General features: G+C 41.6%; 1 protein-coding gene and 1 long non-coding RNA gene across 2 annotated transcripts; one reads left to right on the forward strand and one right to left on the reverse strand.

Annotated features, from left to right (window-relative positions):
* Window positions 1-1421: 1421 nt before the first annotated feature.
* LOC106292941 lies at window positions 1422-2630 on the forward strand. Its single transcript, XR_001260294.1, has 3 exons — window positions 1422-1736; window positions 1821-2041; window positions 2351-2630. It is a non-coding gene; the product is annotated as an uncharacterized LOC106292941 (long non-coding RNA).
* A 4188-nt stretch (window positions 2631-6818) lies between these two features.
* On the reverse strand, window positions 6819-8558 carry LOC106345001. Its single transcript, XM_013784279.1, has 3 exons — window positions 8020-8558; window positions 7452-7842; window positions 6819-7379 (listed from the first exon to the last, which is right to left on the reverse strand). Exons 1-3 carry the CDS (start codon window positions 8556-8558, stop codon window positions 6819-6821), a joined length of 1491 nt encoding a protein of 496 aa, XP_013639733.1.
* Between the last annotated feature and the right edge of the window lie 4541 nt (window positions 8559-13099).

Here is a 13099-nt window from a genome sequence, read left to right on the forward strand (position 1 = left end):
CAGAGCAAGCATTCTGGAAATTCATCGCTTCAAGGGATTTCAAATCCCGATCAGCCAGTCAATCTCACATCCGCAACCCTGTTCTGCGAATTACTACAAAGCTCCTGAGCAATCTGCTTTTCTCAAAGGACCAGACGTCAAAGGTGACACGAGGGAGTTGCAGATGCTATGTGCCGGTGTTGAGGACGAGCTCAAATCCTCCGACATTGGGATTCCGACCGATGACAACCAGTCTGGGTTGTGTGCTTGTTCAGATGTTTGTGGACAAGAAAGCCAGAGTGGTTAAGGGTTCTTTGAAGAAAGACCGTTCTGGGAGTTTGCTAACTCCTCTCTTCCGCCACTTAGAGTGTGATCTCAGCATCTATCAGTGCAACGAGACAGCGGAGTTCATTGATATTCCTTACCTGATCAACTGCCAGATTCTCCGCGACGAGACCACCTACAGTTTCCTCAGTCGGGACGGGAGAAACCTCTACTGCAAGCTGCCTCAACCGAACATCACCTCGCTAAGTGATGTGACCAACATTTGTTTCGTCCCTGATGCTCAGTTTCTCTGCGCCGATCCAAAATCATCCTACCGTGACCATACTATGGACGATGTTGAGTTTGTCCGCACAGATGGAGGCGACAATGCATATGACATGGGCCCCCTTGATGACAACGCAGATGACTCCGCCTACCGTCGCTGGATGGTAGATTCTCAGCGCAAGAACAACAGCCTCATGAAGAGGATACTGAAGACGATCACTGGACGATGCATGGGAGCTCCTAGCACAGCTGAACCTCGTCACGACCAGCCTACACCGAGCAGTCATCGTCCAGGGAAGGAGCCAGCAGGAACTGCAAGGGGTGACGAAGAGACTCCATGGGCCACTCCCCGCAGAAGGAACATGCGTTCCGCGGGCCAGTCTGAGAGCGATGATACTTACTATTCAGTCTCCTAGTTCTATCTCCATTGTTATATCCGTTTGAACTATTTCTATTTCTGTTTCTGTTTCCTGCACTTTTTTATTATTTTATCTTTTCCATGAATTATTTTCTCACCAGGGATGGTGAGACGTAAGTCTGGGGGAGGCGCTTATCTGCTACTAATCGTTTACTTTTGGTTTTATGTTTAGAGTCACTCCGCTTTGAGTCGTTTTGATGTCTTCATCGAGTCAGTCCAAACTTTGTGGCACTACAAGAAATATGGATATTGGTAGCAGTTCGCGGTAGCACGAATTCACCAACTGCTACCAAAAGTGTCAAAATCGAATCACAACTCTATTGTAGCTTTAAATCTGCGCTACGATAAAATTTCATTAAAAGGAAACGGAAAAATCAATTTCGTAGCTGGAATGTCATTTTGGAAGTAAAAACAGTGAAATTTCACATTCGTACCAAAAAAAAAACTTAAGTTAGTTTTTGCCAAGTTATTTCCGTTTTACAAAAGAAAAAAAAAATTATTTATTCTCTCCATCTTCTTCTTCATTGTTTACTCCGAATTAATCTATCCATTCCAATCGAAGAAACACAAATGGATTGGCCTTGTTCAAAGTCGAATTCAGGAACCCTAATCCGTCAAGCCACTGGATCTCGTCGTCGTAGACTCTTCGTCTTCTTCTTCTTTCCGAATCTCCTCCCTCCACGGCGAATTGGCTCCTTCGCCTTCCTCCGTCGCTCTTCGCCACCATCACATTTCCCGTCTCTCGCTTCTTCTTCTTATTCCCTTCGTTTTATCAGTTTCAGTTGCACAGGTTTGTAAAAGCTTCCACCTTTCTTCAATGGTTCTTCCACAGGCTTGCGATATTCTCACTTATACTAATTTTTTGGGGGCTTAGGTCACTGAGGAGCAGCTTTGGGCAGGTCTAAGTCTCTTTTACAAGTTTATCTTTGTTTGTGGTGTGTTCTTTGTCACGACTGGTTTTGGTTGTTTAGGTTGTTGACTGTTCCATCACATTCTGGGTCGGGTCTTGCTTTGACACCGCCGTTTTCGCCACCGCTTCATTGATCTGCCGTGTTCGAGATCCGCCGTGTTCGACCTCGTGGCCGCCAATCTAAGGTACGTTTGTCTCCACCGGAGTTTTGATTGTCTTGTACTTGCTCATTTATTTGTTTCTTAGTTGGTCTCAGTGAACATACATGATTGAACATGTAGAACTTATCTAATATTGAGTTGCTGTTTGTATTGTCTCATTTATTTTGTCCAATCTGCTATCAGTTGTGTGAAGAAACTTAGCTTCTGACACATCTAGCTTTATATCTTAATGGAGACTTGACAGAATTTGAATATGTTCCTTCTCTTTTTGTTATGACTTGCATATGTCTCTGTTTCGTATTGATTTTTCTTATGTAATGTAACAATAACAAGGAGATGGCTTTTCATTCCGAGGAGGACAAGAGTGAAGACTACCTCATCAAGATTGTTCTCATTGGGGATTGTGCAGTCCGGACATCAAACTTGCTTGCAAGATTTGCAAGGGATGAGATATTGGTAGATGTTGGTTGTGTATTTGTTGGATCTGCTTCTTGCTGGAGATTAGGTTCTGGAAACGCAAACTTCTGTATTGATTTATCAAGTTATTTAGTGTGGTTCTTATGTGTTCAAGACTGTGACAAGGCCGTTGGCATAAAGCTTCGTTAGACTTCAAGATGATAGCAAAATCTTAAATTTAAACTCCAAACACACAAACTTTAATTTGTTATGCCATTAATAATATAACAATTCACAAATGTCATAATTTAAAAAAACAACTATTTTTTATCTATTATGTTTTTTCTAAATACAAAAATAAATTGGGGTTAAAGTTTAAATTTAGGCTTTAGGGTTTATATCAAACATAATAAACCATATATACCCAGACCTTATATCATCATAGATATTTTATTTTACACTTTTAATCATAAAACCAAATTATAAACCACACAGCATAATTTTTAAAAAATTATAAACCCTAAACCCTATATACTCAGACCTTATATCATCATAAATTTTTCATTTTACACTTTAATCATAAACACTAAATCCTAAACTATAAACACAAACCTTTAATTTGAAAACTTTAAATATAAACTCTAATTCTTTGCGAGTTATACTTTTAACTTATAATTTCAAACTTAAACTCTAAATTATATATACATATACCCCAAACTAATACAAAACTTCAAACCCTATTCTCTAATAAACCAAAAAAATACAATCTAATCTTTTCAATCAAACCCTAAACCCTATATACATATACCCCAAATTAATCATATACCCTATTCTCTAACTAAAAATATTAAACTTCAATATTTTAATTATTTCAATTATTTAATTTTAAATCTTAAATTCTAATATTAAATATTAAGTCTGAAAACTATACTCCAAACCTTCAATCTAATACCCTAAACCCAAATCAAACCCTACATACAAAGCCATAAACCTAATGTTTACAAATAATCTAAGTACTAGACTAAAACATGTTCCTTATAGAAATTGTAAATTATCAATTTATTTTTAAAATATTTATCCTAAATTTTAACTTAATCCCAATTCTATTTTAAAAACCTCAAACCATATACTTTAAACTTAACCACAACTATATAAACTAATAGTCAACAATTATAATATTAATATTATCAGATTTTAAAAATTTGAGCTGTAAAATAGTGATTATAAAATCTTAATTTTATATCAAACATCTATTTTTAAAAAAATATAAACCAAAAGTCATCAAAATATTTAAAATATAACAACAAAAGATAAAAACAAAAAGGAAAAACTATATTGGGTAATTAATAAAAAAAAGAAGGAAAACTACAGGCCAATCAACTCTCATCACGCGGATCACCCTCTCAGCCGTAGGATACAATTAAATCAGCGGATGATATTTTTTTATTTTCTTTTTTTATTTTCTTTTTTTTATCTCTCTCTTATCTTCACATATCTCTTTTTTTTTTCTGAGATCTCTCCATCTTCGACAAATCTCTCTAATCTTTATATATCTCTTTTCCTTAACCATTCACACAAACGATTCATCTCACAGACATCTCTCTGTCTCACTCTCCTAATCTCTCTTTCACACACACGACACATCTCCAACCATCTTCTTCAGAAAGGCGGAGAAGGCGCAAAAGCGACGGTGGAGGCGCGGCAGACTCGTCTCTGGTCAAGCTCTGCGTTGGCTTCTCCTCCTCATTACCACCACAGGTCAACTCACTTCACCTTCTTTTTATCTGCTCTCTTGTTCTCGTCATCTTCTTATATATTTATGATTGATTTTTTTTGTTTTGCTTACAGATTTATTAAGGAGCAAGGCAAGGAGAAGAAGTCGCGTTACATAGCGGCGTCTCCGGTCAAGCGTGGTGCAGCGGTGGTGCAAGCCGGTGGTGGGGTGGTGGTCGTGCGGTGGAGATGCAAGCATCATGGTCGGCGGAGACTGAAGAAGAATGTAGTTTGGTGGATGTATTAGGTTTAGTTAGGGTTAATTAGTTAACCAATTTGTAATTTTAAGCCAATTTTGAACTATAAACCAATTTGTAATTGTAAACCATGTAAACCAAAATTCGATTTATAAAAATATCAATTTCCTTTTTGTCAACTAAACCGATTTAATTATAAACTAATGTCTAATTTATTTTTCTAAAAAAGAAATTAAATGTATATTCTGTATAACTTATAATGTATATATATAACTCAGTGTCAGTGGCACTGAAAATGTATTATCATACACAACATTGCAGCATGATAACAATGCCATAGAAAATTACATAATAGCACGAAACATGTGCCATCAAATATTTTTATCATAGCAGAAAATAAACGCTACAATAAATCTATTTACAATAGCTCACGCGAAAACGTTACGATAGGGAGGGGGTCTAGCTGCGGCAGACATAGCGTATGATCAAAGATATTACAACTACACTGTTAACTTGACAGTAGCAAAGATCCAATTTTAGTGTATCAACAAGCGAGGGAGAGAGATGGCCGAGGTAATGAAGACTCGTCGTGACAAGTTCTCTTACGAGTTTGGGGAGCTTAAGGAGAGTTATCGAGATCTCGGGGATTATTGCGAGTGCCGCGACACTGAGGGCGGACTGTATCTCACGCAGGCTGCTGATTATTTGCATAACGTCAAGAATTCGAGGCAAACTTGGCGCATGAATGAGAGAGACTGAGATTTTGCGATTCCTCGGATCGAGGAAAGGATTTGGGAGCAATGGGAGCCAATTCCTATTTGTCCTGACACGGTGGAAGCTGAGACAGGAGCTCCTGACGAGACGAGCGAAGTGAGCCAGCCGACCGTTCCCCTTGATCTCGACGATTACTCGATAATGAGATTCATGACCGGGTACTTCGATGTTGATGGTTGATTGGTGAGGACTTCTGTGGCTTATCGGGAAAGTGTTCCCTTGTATCATATTTTATTGTTGGTTTGTTTCCGGCCAAGTGTGGCCGTGTTTTTATGTAGTGGGACTGGCCGTGTGTGGCTTTGAATCCCTGCCGTTTACCGGCCTTTGTGTAATTCGTACTCTTTATAAGAAAAAGGTTTCGAGAATGTTTGGGTTTTTGTTAAGTGTAGGAGAAGGATTCGAGTTGTCATCTCGCTCCTTATCCTTTTTGTGGATCGTCCTGTTTGTTGCTCGTCTGAGATGTTTGAGAAATTCTCAAATTTTCGAGGGCGTTTAGATGTGGACGAAGAGACATGCTTTCAGGATCTCGTATCTTTTCGATATCATGCACTGAGACGTTAGAGACCAGTGTGTTGGGTTTAGGGTAATACCTTGGTCTAATCACGGCTTTAGGGGGTACGATGACTACTTCAACTTACGTTTCCCGTATTGTTTTCGACCTGATTCTGTCCGCTTTAAAGTCCGCGATATGTTTTCGGCTTATGCGACTTGTATGGTAGGAATTGAGCATCTCTTCGAGGACAATTTTTAAGTCTCCCGAAAGTGCTGACCAAAATTTCATATTTCTTTTATAGCGCGTTATATTATCCTAGTCGGATGTAAGAGGACATATCCTTAGGATAAGTCTAAATGTGTTTGTTTAGGACGACTAAAGTGCTTGGCGGGGCCAATCGACAAGCGTTTGTAATTTTTAGTCGCGAACGGACTGGGAGCATGTTCTCGAAGATATAGGCGACGTCTCGCTTATTTTTTTGAGGACACACTTCATGTTAGTAATGTATCTGTGATTGGGGTCTCTTTTTCAGGTCGAGAGTCGGATTTGATGGTACGACCGACATGTGGTTTCAAAGGAGTTTTGGTGGGCGAAATCTGTTGATTTCGGCGATGCCTTAGTTGATGAGACGAAGTTTCTTTGTTGGACAAATTAGTGTGGAGTCGATCCGTTTTAAGGCAAGACGATTTTTTACAAGTTTCCCTTTTCCGGGTTTGTATGATAATCGTTTTGCTCGTATATGGATGTTTTCCGAAAATATAACAAGACGTTACGCAAGATAAGAGATTTTTGAAAGAACTCTTTATTGCCGAAATAGTTTCAAAAATATTGAGTACAAGGCAAATATTTTAGAATGTGGGAATATACGAGCACTCATATATGTACCCACTCCCCCCCCCTCCTTTTTCGAAGGGGGGATAGCTGAACTCGTCCTTCGACAAGCTGCTTACGTACCCCTTTCAGAGATCAAGCCATCTCGTAGTTTCGTGGCTTGTACGAGTGTGTCTACTTGGCTATCGCGTTTGTGTCGGTCGCCTTAGTCGCAGGACTGACGTCTTCTACCGGGTTCTTCTCCTCCGGTTGGGTTGAAGCGCTGGGCTCCGAAACTGATTGTTTCCTGGCCGTTGTTTGAGTCGACGATTCTATGTCGTCTCTTTTCGAAGCGTTTTCAGTTAGTGCATGAGTTAGCTTCGCCCGTTTGGATTTCACTATCTTCGGCCAGGAAGCAGTGTCTCGACTGTGTCTGGCATCCCCATATTGCAGTAATTTCGTTATGAGTCCGAAATTTGATGCCTAAGTGATAAGTCGACGTGACTGCCTTCATGGCTATTAGCCAAGGCGTGCCCATAATGACGTTGTAGATGGCAAGCTGGTCGATGACCGCGAAGTCAACGATCTTCGTGACTTCTTTCGCAGCAACAGGCAATTTGATTGATCCGATGGTCATTGACGTCGTGCCTTCGAAACCGGTTAGCGGCCTGGGCGATGGTACTACCTCTACTAGCTCGACGTTCATCCTCTTGAGAGTATCGCGGAAGATGACATTAACCGTGCTACCATTGTCGATGAGAACTCTTGTGACCTCGAGATCTCTTATCACGAGATCGATCACGAGCGGATCGCAGTGGGGCTGATCGATCCCGCCGGGCTCATCTTCATCGAAAGTGATTGCTCTTTTCGGGAAGTCGCTAGGCGCAGACCAGGTTAGCAAATTTGCTCTCGTCTCAGCCTTGGGTTGATAAGTTTTGATGACGGAGATGGTATCGCTTCAGTACTGCGATCCTCTGATAATCATATTTACTCTGCGGCGACTATTGTCGTTGTCCTTCTCATCATGCCTTCTCCTGCGCTTTTCTCCTGATTGGTTCCCTTGGAGAGAGTTCTCCAGGGCCTTATCGTTTCTCAGAGGGCGGTCTGAACCGCGGACGAGGTCTTTTACGCTAGACACTTCGGCGAGTTCTCCCGCGAGCAGCTTTGCGGCCAACCTGGCACCGAGAACTTTACAGTTTACGGTCAAGTGGCCGCGGGCCTGGTGAAAGTCGCAGAAGGTGTTCTCGTCGTAATTCGGATTCCAGGTCCATGTATTACCCGTCGTCCGGCCTTGCTCCGGTCCGGAGTTGATGGCGTAGTTATGCGCTCCCTGTGTCTCTTCTTCCCCGTGATGGATGTTTTTGTCGTTACGAGGGTTTCTCCTTTTAAGTTTATGATCCGACTTGGGATCCTTTGACGATGTCTTCGTGAGCCTCTATTTTTGCGATAGGACTTTTGTCTCTTCTTTGATGATTATGTAGTCCGTGGCTTTATGGAGCGCGTCCTGAATCGTACGCGGCTTATCCAAGGTTATCATTTTCCTGAAGTTTGACTTGTACCAGAGCGTCTTACGGAGTGCGTCTACTGGTATTTTGTCGCTTATTCCACTGACTCTAGCCATGAGAATCTTAAACCATTTTATGAAGTCGCGGACAGGTTCGTCCTCTCCCTGGGACATGCTCCAGAGATCGACATCGGAGGTTTCTCGGTTTATGAACATAGAGTACTGCTTGAGGAACTCCGAGGCGAGTTTGCGAAAGCTTCCGATGGAATTTCGCTTCAGGCGAGAGAACCATTCGAGTGCTCCTCCTTGGAGGTTTTCGACGAAGAGGCAGCATTCGCCGACATCTCTTTCACTTTCTTTGAATTTGGCTCTCCCCATTGCGATATGGAAAGCCTGCAAGTGTGCCCTTGGATCGGTCGTACCGTCGTAAGGCGTTACCTTGATCTTTCCAGGATCTGAAACCCTTGTTCCGGTGATGCGGGTAGTAAAGGGCGTTTTTTGAGATTCCTCGAGCAGCAAATCGATATCAGGCGTGGTGCTAATAGCGTGGTGAATATGAGATTTCACTGTTCTGACTTCTGCAACCGTTTTCATGAGATGATCGCAAAGATCGCGGATCTGGGATTTCTCACTAGCAGGTTTTCGACTTTGTTGGCGTTTGCCGGGAGGTTCTGAGTCTGCTCCTCGGCCAGTTCTTCCTGTTCGTCCCAAAATATAGCTTCTTCTTCTTCGGTCATAAGATTATCGAACTGGGAATCATCTTGAGCCGCATGGCTCTTTGTACGACGCGGATGCACGTCTGCGTCTTCGTCAGTAGGTTCGGACTGACTGCTAGAATCCACATCGACGCGCCCAATTTCTCCTTACTCCTTGTCTTCCACGATAGGGGGAAGATCTCCCGGGTTTTTCCGCGTTGGCGCAGGAGTGATTTCGTCGGGGCTTTGCCCGGACGTTTTCCCCTGCGCGTTTCCGGACCGGTCCGAATGAGTTGCGAAATCGAGTCTTCTTCCGCGGACTCGGGTTGTTCCGCATGGAAGGACGGCTTTGGTTCTTGCTGTTAAGTTTTCGACCTGTTTAGCGAGAGAACTCATTACCGTGTCCCATTCTTCTGACTTCTTTTCGAAAGCCGGGAACATCTTCTGGACCTCCTCGAACGCTGCGGTGTTGAGGTTAACCGCGGTAACGTTCGCTGCTGGAGTGTTTTCAACGTTGTCATCGACGGCATCACCGTTGCGAGTTTGTTGGTTGTTGTGATCGTCAGCTGACATGTCTGATCGAGCGTTGGTGGCTGAGAGTTAAATTGATCCGTACTCCCTCCTTCTAGCGCCAAACTGTGGGGACCGAAATTCGCACTGTCGATTTCCGTTTAAATTAGGAAAGTTATGAAAACCCTAATTTCCCAGAGGTCCCGGATATCTTCTAAACCACACGCCAATCAATCAGAACACGAAAGTATAGACGAAAAATAAATAAGGAATCGAAAAGAGAGCAAGAAGTTTATTATTCTGAATCTGCGTTTGAGCGTTACAATGAGGTAAGAGCCTTCGGCCACAAGAGCTGTCAGCGAGATCCCTAATTCTAGCAACCTATGACTTGAAAACCTAGTTGAGTCGCAGCTCGATAACAAAAACGGAAAATTGCCTAAATTGCTATAAGTGCTAAGTTTTGCTCGGAGTAGAAAAATTGCCTCCTTCTGCATGTACAATTTCGACATTCTTATATACTCTCCAAGAGGCGGTTTGCTCTTTCCCTTTCTGCCCTCGGTCGAGTTTATCGCTTCGCGGAAATATTCCATTTTCCCTCGATCTTCATGTTTATCTTCGGAAACTTCACATTTATCTTCCGAACTTGACATTTATCTTCCCCTGCATAACCGTCATAACAATTTAGGCTCGATTTCGTTACGAAGCCGTAAGTGGGCCCTTAGCCGCGTTTTAGGCCTCTTTGGGCCATTTTCCGACTTAAACGTTTTTTACGATTTCTTCGAAAGAGCGTTTCTTGATGCGACATCTATTTCGAAGAACATCCAGATTCCTCGTATAGCGTAGGCAGTCCGAGTTGTTCAGTAAACTGTTGCCGTTTTACACGAGAAATCTGAATTTACTTCGAGAGAACGAGTTCTTTGCGGTTTCCAAACTGTAAAGTTCCGATGGTGACTCCGATCGAGACGAAACAAGAGTCAGTTCGATCCGATCTCAGAAGAGGGAGCTACGAGAGTGGGGTGAAGGCAGCTTGGTCGGTCCAACTCGCTCGTTTGACTGTCGGTCCAACTCGCCCATTTGACGAGTTGGACGGCTTGGCCGGTCCAACTCTTACGTTTGGCGAGTTGGACGATGGGTCTTTCGCTTTTCGGGATCCGTTGTCCGAGGCCTCGAGCAACCTTTCTCGAAGACTTTATTTCGTGAATCCTTTTCGGAACTGCTACGAAACTTGACTTAGTTCTTCCGCTTCTCTATTCTTTTGAATTTTATTTTTCTTTTTTCATAAAAGACATTTCTCGGGAAGTTTCAGACTTTGATTTCGTCGTAACCGGTTTTGACCCCAACAACTTGTTCAGTTCTGAGAAGAAGAAAGTTTCTCTAACCACAGATATATGGGTTGCTCCTACAACCTCTTACAACTACATGGTTGTGATGGCTCACTGGATTGACAGAAACTGGAATATGCAGAAGATGATTATTAGCATCAACCCAGTGACAGATCATAAAGGAGAAAAGATTGCTGAACATCTGATTCAATGTCTTGAGGATTGAGGAATTGAGAAGGTGTTCACAATAACAGTAGACAACGCTAAAGGGAATGATAAGGCAAGTAGGACCAGATGCTTTAGTTAGGAATGGGGTGTTGTTGCATATGTGTTGATGTGCCCACATTTTAAATTTAATAGTGAGGGATGGTTTAGCTGAGGTAAAAGAGAGTGTGGTGGCTATTAGAAATGCGGTCAAGTATTTAAGATCATCTGGTTCATGGCTACAATCATTTCAGTTGAGGGTCCTCACAGGAAAACTTATTAGAGGAAGCTTGTCTTTGGACTGTATTACGAGGTGGAACGCAACATATCTGATGAAGTGTGTTGCTTTAAAGTTTAGGGTTGTTTTTGAAAAGCTTTTACCAGAAGATATGTTGTACAATGGTTACTTCAACGAAGGAGAAGAGAATGGACATAAAAAGGTTGGACCTCCAACTTCTCACGGGTGGGGTGAATTGCAGAGGTTGGTGAAATTCTTTAAGTTCTTTTTTGGTTGCACGTTGGCGTTTTCAGCATCTAAAACATTGATTTCAACTAAATTTTACAATGAGATTGTCGTCATTGAGAGGAACCTCATCAGTTTGAGCAACAACAAATATGGACTTCTACAGATTCAAGCAAGGGAGATGAGGAACAAGTTTGAGAAATTTTGGGATGGCCTTATCAACATGAATCCTCTTATCATCATTGCAAGCGTGTTTGATCCAAGAAACAAGATGCAGTTTGCTCGCATTTGTTTTGACAAGCTCTATGGTGAGCACAGTGTAGAGAGTACCCATCTTAGAACTTCAATTAGGACATTGATAAAAGATCGGTATGAGGAGTAGGCAGTGAATATGTGCCCACAATAACAAGGAGATAGTGTTGGTAACACTAGTGACAATGTCGGAGATTGGTAACATGTTTGACATCTCTGATGATGATGAAGAGTATGAGGGAAGGGATTCTCTGTACTCAGAGATGGAATCCAAGGTTGCAAATGATGAAGGCAGTAGTGAGCTTGATATTTACCTGATGGAAAGATCAGTGCCACGGACCTCAGATAGGATGGGAAGGGAATTTGATGTGTTGTCATGGTGGAGTCATAATTCTGCTAAGTATGCAATCCTCTCAGAACTGGTGAAGGATGTTTTAGCTGTCCAGGTCTCTTACGTTTCTTCAGAGTCGGCATTTAGTACTAGTGGTAGGATTTTAGATCCTTATCGGAGCTGTCTAACACCATATATGGTCCAAGCATTGATATCTTGTATTTTTCATTGAATTAACCATCCATTTAGTATGCATATTGATCATTTAGATTAGTATTTAGGTATCATTAGGTTACATTCCCATGCAAATGTCATTACTAGGTATTGGAGTATCCTTTTGGAGTTTTTAGAAGTGTTTGGAGCCATCTTGGGTCATAATAAGTGGACATTGAGCATTGGACGAATGAGCCAAGAAATAGGTCGACTGCAGACTAAGGCCACGAACCGAACCGTCCATATATTTCGGGCAGAGAAGGTGACTTGAAGCTGGTCGGCCGCAGGATTCCACAGCGGACACGCACCGCGGACAAACGCCGTCCGTGGTCGACACCGCAACTAACTTACCCATTTATTTTTGGGTCCTGGGTTTGTCAGGTTGACCCGGTTCAAGTTTTAAAGCTACTATAAATAGTTTTAGACCTAAAACATGGATTTTTATCTCATTTTCTCTCAAGACTTTGTTTACTTTTGTAAAAGCTTGAATGTTTTGATAATCTTAGGAAGTACTTCATCTTATGTTTGTGTTTGTTTTGCTCATTAACATGATTAACCTTGGTCTTTACATGGGGTTAAGGTTTTTCATGAAGATTAGTGATTAGTGTGACCTTGTGATTCATGGGTTAGATAGATTAGGGTGGATAATTAGGATTTTTATTGCTTGATTAACATTGTTCTATGCTTACTAAGTGTTCTTAATGATAGATTAGACTTGATCACTCTCATCTAGACCTTAAGTTATTTACGCCCGGAAAATGTTTGTTAAAATGCTTGAATAAACTTAGTATTGATCTAGCTTGAATAACCAAAGGGATTTGATGTTAGGATTGCTAGATGGTTAGTAGACTTGAACACAATGCATTCTTGAATGTGTTAGGCAAATGGGAGTTGATGGTTAATGCATGATTAGCATAGCAATTATTGTCACGAAAGTGGATTAATCTATTTGAATGAGATCTAGACCTATAAACTTGTTGATTGTTTTGTTTGAACATCCTAGATTAAACCTTGATCACTTTATATCAATTATCATTGTCCATGGAGCCATCATTAGCATTTGATTGAATTCTTGCACTTATTTCTTGATTGGATTTGAGATCACCTTGTTTATATTTCTAGGGTCTTAGCTTGTTACAAATCAT

This window comes from Brassica oleracea, chromosome C5 (assembly GCF_000695525.1).
Source record: "Brassica oleracea var. oleracea cultivar TO1000 chromosome C5, BOL, whole genome shotgun sequence".
Classification (NCBI taxonomy): Eukaryota; Viridiplantae; Streptophyta; class Magnoliopsida; order Brassicales; family Brassicaceae; genus Brassica; species Brassica oleracea.

Coding starts and splice junctions, on each gene's coding strand:
- LOC106345001 (XM_013784279.1), bottom strand. CDS start 8,558: ATGAAAACGGTTGCAGAAGTCAGAACAGTGAAATCTCATATTCACCAC. Junction 7,843..8,019: donor GCACTCCGTAAGACGCTCTG/GTACAAGTCAAA, acceptor TAAACTTAAAAG/GAGAAACCCTCGTAACGACA. Junction 7,380..7,451: donor ACGACAATAGTCGCCGCAGA/GTAAATATGATT, acceptor TATCAACCCAAG/GCTGAGACGAGAGCAAATTT.